Raw genomic sequence first — 11,872 nt, forward strand, 5'->3', positions numbered from 1 at the left:
GATGCCTGCGTCGTGGGGAGATTGTTTATGTGCAGGAAGGGTTTCCTCCCTACACATAAACAATAAGAAATGGTGTTTTCCAACTTCAATGTGTGCTGCATTAGCACACACAGAACTTGTAAAACGTCATATATTTAAAGAATCATTTATGTGCAGGAGGGGATACCTTCCTGTACATAAACAATCATTAGAGGTTATTTCCTAGTTATATGTTAATTTATTTGTTTATTTATGCGATTTTCTATAGCGCGAACTTTACCCGAAGGTGTCAGAGCGCTTTACATAAGCACCAGTTGAAGAACATAAGGATTTAGGATTACATGCGTTACAAAAAGGATACACACAGAAAAAATTGCAAATGTACAAGATGTAAAGTCACACAAGGAGGAGATACAAGTGGATATACTCTAAGAGTCACATAGGAATGGTAGATAGTATAAAGGTCTACTGCATATACTAGTGATTAGAGTTATCTCTCTATACATAGGGAAGGGATACGAATGGATATACTCTAAGAGTCACATAGGAATGGTAGATAGTACAAAGGTCTACTGCATATACTAGTGATTAGAGTTATCTCTGTATACATAGGGAAGGGATACTTAAGGAGAATCTCTAAGAGTCACATAGGAATGGTAGATAGTACAAAGGTCTACTGCATATACTAGTGATTAGAGTTCTCTATATACAAAGGGAAGGGATATGACTGGATATACTCTAAGAGTCACATAGGAACGGTAGATGGTACAAAGGTCTACTGCATATACTAGTGATTAGAGTTATCCCAATATACATATATATACACACATTGTAGATTCCCTCAGGCAGATTTCCTTTAAGTGGGGTCGTAGGGGGGACGTGGTCACAACACCAAGGAAGGGTGGGAGGGAATCAAGGGTAAGGAGAGAAGGCAATGCAGAAAAGGGAAGAAACATTTGAGGAACATCAAGGGAAAAACTAGTGAAAAGGGTAAAAGACGAAGGAATGGACAAGAAGACAGGCCGGGGACCAGAGAAAAACGCCTGTGAACAGCAGCAAAATGGCGGGCAGGACAGAAGGAAAAGTAAAAGCGAGGAGTGTGTCAGAGGCAACAGGAGAGACAATAGAAAGGTCGCTAGGACAGAGGGGGAGGTCAGAGATCGCTAAAGTGGCGGAGGAGAAAGGTAGAAGAAGCGAGTCATAAAAAGAAAATGGCGGGGAGCACAAAGGTCTAAGTCCGAAAGTCCTGGAAGAGGGCTGCCATAGCCAGCAAGACCGGGGTGGGGGCAGTCCGCAGAAAAATCACAGCCTCATCGTCCATGTGGAGCTGGGGCAGAGGAGTTCGAACCGGAGACAAGGGGTCAGGGAAGAAAGACCACATGCGCCAAGGCAGCTGTTCGCAGAACGGGAGGCAGCAAAGTCAAAAACAAAGTTTAAAGGGAAGGAGGAGGAGGCCTCTCACCAGAGCGATCAACAGAGTTTCATGTGGGAAGAAAGATGCCCCGGGTGGAAGGCTGTGCATCTTCCATGGAGCTTCGTGTTGCAGTGCCTCCTCACCCTCACCTGCTCCAGACGCAGGCGGCGTCTCCGGGGTCGGAAGGTGGGCAGGTCTCGACCGGGGCTCCATGGCTGCTGCTCTGAGCTTGGGCCCCCGCCGGCTGGTGCCCTGGTGCCACCGGAGGGCAGAGCCTCAAGCAATCAGGCCGTTTGCAAACATGTGCCAGAGTAATGAGGTTTGTAGGTGAGGAAGCGCTAATTGCTGTGTTTGATGGGTCCTCCCTTGCGGAAACAGCGGGCGGCTCCGGAGCTCAAGTCGGGAATGTTGGAGATTGCCGCCATTTGGAGAAGAGCGGCCGCCATGTTGAGGTCAGGCATAGGCTGGGTATGAAGCATTAAGCCGAGTTAGAAAGCTACGCTTGTCGCCGCTATTGCCCCCAATCCAAGCGCTACCTTGAACGTTGTTCCTCTCCTTACATGGGGGTCTGCATCCGCGTTGTCGGGGAAGGTTCCCATTGCCGCAGGATTTACGCCGCCATTTTGTTCTGCAGTGTCTACCCCCTCCGCAATAGCAATTCCAAACAGGATATTCCCACGGCGGTCAAAGTGTAGAAATGACCTCCGCTGGTGTCTCACATCTTTGCACGCTGGTGGGCTCGGTTTGCGGCGTGTTTAGATGTCCGCAGCCGCTCCTTTCAGCACAAAGACCATGTGTGGACCGGGAGCCGAGTCGGCTAGCGGCCGCCAGGGCACACCCCGCCCCTTCTGTGCTGCAGAATAAAGCATGCATAGAAAGAGGGAAAAACTAGCAGAAATGAATACATTTCTCCTCGTTTCGCCTCCCCTGGGGAGGCGTAGCATTCACACGCATTTCCCGATTTACGATTTTTTGTAAATATGGAAATGTGACAGGTTCCATGGGTGTTGCGTGGGTATACCCACAGCAACACCCTTTGAACGCCCCTTTCAAGCAAAGTGCTGCGTGTAAAGGGGCCATATTTACAAGGACATGAAAAGCCACGGAGGGTGGCTTTTCTTGTCTTTGTAAATATGGGGCCGAAAAATGCACTGCTGGTGCGTCACAAAAAGTGACGCACTGGCAATTTAAGGGGCTTGTAAATCTGCCCCTACATCCTTTTCTTGCGACCGGGATCACGATTCCATTCTCCATCCTCAGATAATAGTTACATAAACATTAGACTTTGCTTTATTTGATCCCAATGTGGTTCTGAATTGCTCGCCTTTATTATCTTGTTTAGCAGATAATTAAAACTTAAAGCTACTCCAAAGCAATGGCATTTCCCTGTATTGATTTTACGCCCCTAATTAGTGAGTAAAACAAGGGCTTTATTTCATTTTAAGTGGCAAATCTGGTTCTGCAAAACAGTGATTCGCTCTGATATAGAGGGATCGATGTAATACCTGTACTGTGGAACAGCAAAAGTCATAACCGACTTCTTATTAATTTGAATAATTCTTTCTCAGAAAGTCATTCAGCTCCAAAGTACCTATCTGGTGAAAACCTAAAGTCTTTACATGTGTCAGTAATGTCGTCGACTCAAAACGGCACCTTTTTTAATGGAGGATGGGCATTCCAAATGGGTTTGGCTATCCGGTTCGAAAAACGCTGCCTATACAGCAGACCCCTAGTTTAAGCCACATAGTTAAAGTTAATTTAACAGTGGCTTCCTGGAATGCAGCAGCCTGACACACATAGCAGGGAAGCTGGCATTTATAACTAGTTTGAAGATCGACTTAATCTGCGTTCAGGAATTATGGTGCTCTTCTCATTATTTTCTTGACATCTATTATGTTTTGAGTTGTAATGCGGTTCCATCTAATAGAGGACACGCTAAAGGAGAGATAGCCATGTGGCTAAGTAATAAGTTTAAATGGGACTATAATACCTTTATCGATCCCTCTAATCCTCTCCAAGCCTTAAAATATTTTCCTAGTCAGGGAGAATTCTATCTTAATAGTAAATGCGTATATTCCTCCTGACCCCAACTTTAATACATGGCTAAATGTATTGGCAAGCTTCTGGTCCAGCAGGAGGATCCCCAGGTTATTTTATTGGGAGATTTAAATTGTAAAGTCTCAAGCCATTTTATTAATTTGTATGCAGCTGATGAAAAAGAAGAAGCATGGCATACCCCCCATTCTCTTTCCTCCAAAAATAAAAACGCATAAAATAGGCCACTTGCTTCTCAATCTTTTAAGGTAGAATGATTGTGTTATTCTAAACAGTAGTTTTGGTATCGATTCTCCTGCACAATATACCCATAAATCCCGGCAGGGCCTCTCTGTAGTTGATTACATATTTGTCTCATAGTCTGCCTGCAAACTTATATCAGATTTGAAAGTTATAAATGCTCTGCTTATCAATCACAGAAGGCTGGTAGTCTATGTCAATTGCAGCACGTTGTTTGTTGGATCATGGAGATTTGATGGTTCCAGGTGACAGTTTAATAAGAAGTCAGGGAAAAAGCATTTGTTCATTCCAAGGATATCTTAGTTAAAAGAGCTATTGGCAGGGACAGTTAATGCTATATGCCTTTGGGGAAAATGATTTATATGACCATTTTAGTAAATTTACGAAGATGATTACCCATGCTTTTTATGAGAGGTTCCCAAAAACCCCTTATAAATCTCAATGTTGGCCGATCCTCTTGCCGATCCTCTTGCCTCTTTGATCCTCAAAAATATAAACAAAATGGTTAGAACTCAATTTATCTCCTTTTCAAAAGCGAGCCAGGTTAATATCTCTGCTTAAAAGAAGAAGGCCGCACCTATGCATTATTACAAGAAGGCAAAATCTGTAGATACATTTAAGAGAAGTTGTGTTAAAAAAAATGTGCATACATTTTGAGAAAATATTGCCAACTGCAGTTGGACAAGAGTGAGATCCCACCCCTTCTCTATTACCAAGGAATTATGAGACAGTTTTATTAGGGAATGATATGTGTAAAATCCCAGTGTTGACTTCTGTGTTGAAGATCTACCACTGACTCTGAGTTGAGGCAAATTTGCTACAGGTCCCCTCTGTTTGAGTGAGCTTGAGTCTTCAAGTAGGGCAATAAGGGCTTCTGGTGCAGTGGGCTCGATTAAGTCCCGATCTCATCATAAAAATGGAATAAAACTGTCTGCTGAAATGTGGGTTATGGTCTTTGATTACCTTTTTAACCACTCATCTGTACCCTCATCCTGAACTAAAAGTATTATTGTTCCTTTATTTAAAAAGGGTGTTCGTAATGTACCTAGTAATTGTCCACAAATGGCCCCACTAGACGCAATGTGCAAAGTTTTTACTAGATGCCTATTGGAACACCTTAATTCCTTGGTCAAGAAGAATACTTTTAACTCCTTAGAACAAATTAGTTTCAGGAAAAAGCACTGCACTCATTACAGACAAATGTGTGATCTTAACAAAGCGCCCTCTCTATGCTGTGTTTTAGAGATTTTTCCGCAGCGCTTGATAAGGTTGACAGTTCAACCCAGTGGAAAAAAACCTAGCTATTCTTGCGATGCCTAACATTGTATTGCACCTGATTATTGCTCTCCACTCTTCAACCTGCTGCCAAATACTGTTAGGTGGAAATCGGGGGCTATCTACAGTTATCCCAACAAAAAACGGTCTGCGGCAAGGGTGTCTGCATGCACCTCTGCTCTTTCCCCATTCAGATGTCCCCAGTTTTTTTTTAATCTAAAAGCGTGGTTTTCCCTTCCAGTATCAGTGGTCATCCAGTGATCTGCTTACTTTATGCAGACAACATCATGATACTGGATGTAACCCCTAAAGGTTTGGACAGTTTCCTAGGTGCAAGGTGTTGTGCTTTAGGGGAAAAGGAGTGCACCCCTACTCCAACTACTCATGGCATCTTGGTCCACAAAAATTGGAAACAGTTAATTCCTATACATTTTTAGGAAAAATAATGTCCAGTACACTAAATGACTCAGACCATATACACAATAGTGTGTGTGTGTGTGTGTGTACGCAACCCATTCACAGTCCAGGGGGCTTGGTTCTTTCTTTAAGGCGGTGAGATTGAGACACTTTCCCCATCTTCAGTCAGTGTACCAGGACAAAATTCCACCTACTCTTTAATATGCCATTGCGCTAATTGAAGTGTAAAAGTGAAACTTTCTTAGATAAGTCTGAAGGGCAAATACTAAGTCAAGTCAAGTCAAGTCAGAGAATTTATATAGCGCACTACATACCCAGAGGGTCTCAAGGCGCTTAGAAAGGGGAGGAGGATTACTTGTCAAATATCCACGTTTTAAGTTGCTTTCTGAATGCTAGGTGGTTCTGGGTAAGGCGAAGGTAAGCGGGGAGTGAGTTCCATGTTTTAGCAGCCAGGTATGAGAAGGATCTGCCTCCCATGGTGGTCTTGTTGATGCGAGGTACCGTGGCGAGGGCTTGGCTGGAAGAACGTAGTTGGCGGGAGGGGGTGTAGAAGGACAGTCGTGAGTTGAGGCATTCTGGTCCGATGTCGTAGAGTGATTTGTGTGCGTGGGTTAGCAGTCGGAAAGTGATCCTCTTCTCGACGGGTAGCCAATGGAGGTCTTTAAGGTGACCAGAGATGTGTTCGTTGCGTGGGATGTCTAATATGATCCTGGCTGAGGCGTTTTGGATTCGTTGGAGTTTCTTCTGGAGTTTAGCGGTAGTGCCTGCGTAGAGGGTGTTTCCGTAGTCCAGTCGGCTCGTGACCAGAGCATGGGTGACTGTTTTCCTTGTTTCGGTGGGGATCCAGCGAAATGTTTTTCTGAGCATGCGAAGAATGTTGAAGCAGGAAGAGGATACGGCGCTGACATGTCTGTTCATTGAGAGTGAAGAATCCAGGATGACGCCTAGGTTCCGTGCGTGGTCTGTCGGGATGGGTGCTTTTCCGAGGGCTTCCGGCCACCAGGAGTCGTCCCAGGCAGAGGGGGATGTACCTAAGATGAGGACTTCTGTTTTGTCTGAGTTCAGTTTCAGACGGCTTTGTTTCATCCATTCGGCAACTTCTTTCATTCCTTCGTGTAGGTTAGTTTTGGCGGTGTTGGGGTCTTTGGTGAGTGATAGGATCAGTTGGGTGTCATCCGCGTAGGAGATGACGTTGAGGTTGTGTTGGCGTGCGATGGCCGCGAGGGGGCTCATGTATACGTTGAAGAGGGTGGGACTGAGTGAGGATCCTTGTGGTACGCCACAGATGACTTCAGTGGCCTCGGACTTGAATGGTGGAAGGCGGACTCTCTGTGTTCTTCCAGTGAGGAAGGAGGTGATCCATTCAAGTGCTTTTCCTTGTATTCCGATGTTTCTGAGGCGCTGTAGAAGGGTGCTATGGCAGACTGTGTCGAAGGCTGCGGAGAGGTCGAGGAGGATGAGGGCGACTGTGTCTCCATTGTCCAGTAGAGTTCGAATGTCGTCTGTTGCTGCGATGAGGGCGGTCTCAGTGCTGTGTTTTGCTCGGAAGCCGGATTGTGAGGAGTCGAGGGATTTGTTGGCTTCGAGGAAGGCGGCGAGCTGGTTGTTGACAGCTTTCTCGATGACTTTGGCCGGGAATGGAAGGAGCGAGATGGGGCGGTAATTTCTGAGTTCGGTGGGGTCCGCTGTGGGTTTTTTCAGAAGGGCGGTGAGTTCAGCGTGTTTCCAGTCTTCCGGGAAGGTGGCGGAGTTGAAGGAGCAGTTGATGACGTCTCGGAGGTGTGGTGCTATGACGGAGTCTGCTTTGTTGAAGATGTGGTGAGGACATGGGTCTGTGGGGGATCCTGAGTGGATGGAATTCATCAGGCGGATTGTGTCCTCAATGGAGATTGGGTTCCAGTCGTTAAGGGTGTTCACGGGGGGAGAATGTTCAGCAAATGGTAGGGTGGGTTGGTTTCCGGGTTGGTTGTCGAAGCTGTTGTGGATGTCTGCAATCTTGTTGTGGAAGAATGAGGCTAGGGAGTCGCAGAGGGCTTGAGAGGGGGTGATGTCGTTGGAGTTGGCCGAGGGATTGGAAAATTCCTTGACGATGTTGAAAAGTTCCTTGCTGTTGTGGGCGTTGTTGTCGAGTCGATCCTTGAATGCTGTTTTCTTGGCCTTTCGGATTAGTTGGTGGTGAGTGCGGGTGGCATTTTTGAAGGCGTCCTTGGTGCTAGTGGTTGGGTCTTTTTTCCAGGCCTTTTCAAGGGAGCGGCAGAGTTTCTTGGACTTCTTAAGATCATCGTTGAGCTTCTACCACTGCATTAAGATTGAAACTTGGTGTCAAATGTTTATTGGTGCAGGGGTTGGCTGAAGTGGTGCATTGGGGGCATTGCATTATGAACGGTGATTGTAACTCCTTACAATACCGTATGTGTAAAGAAACTTTTGAACTGAACTGAGACAAAGTTTTATTTTTTAGGAATTGTAAGTGCTTTCATTAAGATTAGAACTTGGTCTAAAAAGTTCATTGGTGAAGGGGTTGGCAGAAGTGGTGCATTCGGGAATTGCATTATGAACAGTGATTGTAATTTCTTACAACACCTTATGTGCAAAGACATTTTTGAACTGAAAATAGACAACTTTTTCTTTTAAATATAGTAAGTATGCTTTAGAGCAATTTAATCTGGATATAAGCATGGCCACATCTATGTCGATGTCAGCTTAAAGCTTTTCTTAAGCAAGCTTCCCCCAAGTTAAGTTTCCATTTGGATCTTGATTATTATAGGAATAAAGCACATTTCCTAATTTACATTCAGTAATGAGTTCCTATGTTTTGAACAAATCACAGCATTATGTGTCATGGAATATGGCCCATGGGGGGAGAATCATCTGGGCACTAATCTGTCTTAAAATTGTTCCATTAAGGGGCTGATTCCGATCTGGGTCTGAAAACACTCTGACCGAGCCGGATCTGGGCTGGTTTCGGGCCGATCTGGACCCCTGCAGTCCAACCGAGCGAGTACGATGCGGCCGTGTGCTGTCGGACTCAGTTTGGTCGGACTCTCTTAAAAGTCAATGGGAGCCAATCGTACGACGCATACATGGGCTCCCATTGACTGAATGGGTAATTTGCAGACAAGTGCGCCCCCTACAGTGGGTACCCGTTGGTGCCATCTGCACCGTACATGCCTGTGTTGGGGAGACCCATGGCTCTCCCCCTGTGTCGGAGTCGTAAGGCTCCGGGGTAGCAGGGGGTCCAATGCGGAGCCCCAAAGCCCAACTCCGGGAGCTATTGCGAGGCGGAAGCTCCGACTCGATCCGGCTGTCCAAATCGAGCATCGTACTGGCTCGGTCGGAATTCGCCTCCATTGCATGGCACTGTTTGCTTACGGACGAGGCGTACAGAGCAGTTCGGACCCAGAAACGATTCGGACAGAGATTTCGTGCTTGTTCGCATCGTACTTCGACGGCCGTACCCATGTACGACTTGTACGGAAATTCAGCCTCCGAATCGGATCCGCTACTGCCGAACCCGATTCGGTGCCCTTCCGACCGAGATCGGAATCGGCCCCTTAATGTTGAAACATGAAAATGGCACGGCTCCTCAAGCACATGTCACTTTTGTAAAAAAGGAAACCAGGATTTAAAATATGTTCATGTTATATGCCCAGCTTTGCTTTCATATTGTCGTAAGTGGTTGAGACCCCACCGTCTAAGATTTTCTGCTCACACAACTGCAGAGGCTATGTATTTACCACTTTACTCGCCAACTTAAATGCTTTGAATTCATGATTTAAAATGTTTTTGGACTTTATATTTAATTTAATACTTTATGCTCTTGGGCCCATAACAGTTTTTATTTCCAGTCAATTTGCATCTCTGTGTTTTATGTGGACCTCTTTGGAGTTCCAAGGCATGAAATAAAATTTAGTTTGATTTATTTTGACAGACATATTTCTTAACAAGGGGTTGATGTTTACAAACATCTCTTGCTTTGCAGTTACAGAAAGAAAAGCAAAGTGAATTATGTGACAATCTTGCTTTGGTATAGGGAGTGTGGAAGGAATGGCTGTAGGATGTCGGCTTTTTGTAAGACAACAAAATGTAAATACCTGTAAATAAATTGTACACATTCAGCAGGTAAGAAAGCAAAAATGAAGTACTTTTTAAAAAAAAGTCTGATGTGTGATAGAAACAAAGGTTTTAATAGGATCGAAACAAATCAATACACTTTACTTGGTAACATTATCATTGGTGTGCAGTATAGTTTTATCATTAAAACTGTAAGTCTGTGAAAATGTAGTGACTATTTCAACGGAAAATATGCTATCTGTAAATGCTTTAGCTGTATAAAAAAATCGTCCACCTCCTGTTTATTAAAGGTAGGCGCGTCATGAAAGTTTGTGGGCCTTATTTATGAGGCCTTGCGACAGTTTTGAGCTTCCGTTGCATCACTTTTTGTGATACATCGGCTGCGTAAAACATGCCTTCTGTTGCGCCCTATTTACAAAGTGACGCATCTAAGCAGATGCGTCACTTTGTAAACCCCTGTGCTACATTATACCTGCGTCAGGTATAATGTATGCAGGGTGGACGTTCCCACGTAAGTAAGCCTCATAGAAGTGACACAGTGAAATCTACCAGATTTCACTGCACCACTTCTAGGGTGCAAATGCGTCAATATCTTACGCCTGCCTCACAGCAGGCATAAGACTGACGCAGGCCATTGCTGGAGTTGCGTCACTTTTGTGACACACTCCTGCAATGTGTCAGTTTTGTGCCATACAGATACGTCAGAAAAACTGACAATATCTGTAACTCCTTGCGACATGATGCGCCATACAGTAAATATGACGTATCAATCATGTTGCAAGGGGGGTGCACTGAGAAGTGACGCATTGCTGCTTTCACGCAGCGATGCGTCCCTTCTCATAAATGAGGCCTTGTGTTTCTAAAAATTGGGTCGAGATTCTAAAATGTTTTGGACGAACTGCTCTGTGACTTTTCAAGAGTCAAGCATTTTCTATGTATGACTGCCAGTGTCTTCTCATTTACGACAAACTTATTGTTATCACTGTTACACTTTTTTAGGCATTGATAACCCGCTATTTTCAAGCAATGACGAACACTGTGGTTATCTGGAGTTCTCGCCGTGGTTGTCCAATGAAGATTCTGTAATGCCTTCCCAAAGGGCAAGAGTGCAGATCCCGTCTTCTCCGAACAACTTCCGCCAGGTCACCCCCTTCCGTCTCAGCAACAGATCCATTGACTCCTTTGTGCTAGCCGATTGTGCAGAGGAGCGGTTTAGATCTTTCCTCCCAGAAGCAATGCCGATGTAATATTTTTGAACAACAATCTCGTTTTTCTCTCAGCCATTCTTGCTTTCTACCGTCCTACTAACTTCCTTACTTTCTCTGTTTTTATCAGTTCATTTCACATTTTCTGCCATTCACTTAATCTTTTACTATTATTAAACAGATAATGTTTTGTATTTATTTTTCCAATAAGATATTAAATGTTGTATTGCAATTAAACTCAGCAGATCGCAGCTGCCATTAGTTTTAAGATTTTTCTTATTTAATCTTTTTATTGAACAGTTGCTCAGTATGTATCAATGTTTACGATTGTGGATAATAGCATGATGATCCTGTGTGGAGAGACTTCAAACCACAGCAGTTTCAAATAACTACAAAATTAGCAGATGTATCACTTGGAAAAAAAGGTGTAGGCATAGTGGAACATAAAGGAATATGGTCTATATCAAAGCTATCTTCCTCCCGCCCTCCAACAATATCTGTCAGTTACCTAGTTCTTTCTATAGTGGCTCCATTTACCCAAATCTTCTCATACTTTCGAGGGCAGCCCCGACTCTGATAGACCAGCTAGTTGACACCATTCCAGATCATTCATCTAGTCCCACATGTGTTGGGGGTCCACTTGCCCCCCATGTTTTGTGATATTTCATTTTGCAATCTCTGCTGCCAACATCAACCATATTTTTAGATACTGGTGCCAGGTTTCCTCCTCAGTTATGAATAAATGTAGAGGTACTTGTATAGCGCACGACTACCCGGAGGCATCTCTGCGCTTGTACGAATACCACTGAGGAACCCTTCCGGGCCTTTCCCTGTGAAGTGCCCACTCCTGGGCACCCCCAAGGTGAAGCCAGGCATCCTAGCATTGTTGGGGCCGTTGTGAGATTAAGCAAGCTATTGCCCAGAGTTGCAGAGTGGGACCCATGATTATAATAGGCACCGAGGCGAGAATGAACAGGTCCGAGGAAATTGAGCCCAAGACCCGCCTAGGCAGGAATTGAACCCTGGTCCCGGGCCAGATTTCTGCATCAGGGTCTGCTGCTCTAACCATTGAGCCACACTTCTCCACTGCATAGCACCAGCCATCTATCCTAAAGGGAAACCTAAAGTCCCATGGCCTGTGTGACTCCTCTTCAATACTGTTGGACACCGAACAATCCTAGAGAATGTGGAAGAAAGAGCCATCCATGACACA

At 44.8% G+C, this 11,872-nt stretch overlaps 1 protein-coding gene across 4 annotated transcripts in view; it reads left to right on the plus strand.

The window, feature by feature from the left end:
- The window catches only part of SLC9A3 (solute carrier family 9 member A3), a 1,201,500-nt gene extending 1,190,573 nt beyond the window's left edge, over positions 1–10,927 (plus strand). For all 4 annotated transcript variants that reach the window (XM_086965314.1, XM_086965316.1, XM_086965315.1 and 1 more), the window contains one exon: positions 10,454–10,927. In XM_086965314.1, coding sequence (XP_086821440.1) covers positions 10,454–10,701 — 248 coding nt within the window. In that variant the 3' untranslated portion in view covers positions 10,702–10,927. The remainder of the gene's footprint in view (positions 1–10,453) is intronic.
- Positions 10,928–11,872: the final 945 nt, after the last annotated feature.

Source organism: Lissotriton vulgaris, chromosome 4_1, assembly GCF_964263255.1.
Source record: "Lissotriton vulgaris chromosome 4_1, aLisVul1.2, whole genome shotgun sequence".
NCBI lineage: Eukaryota > Metazoa > Chordata > Amphibia > Caudata > Salamandridae > Lissotriton > Lissotriton vulgaris.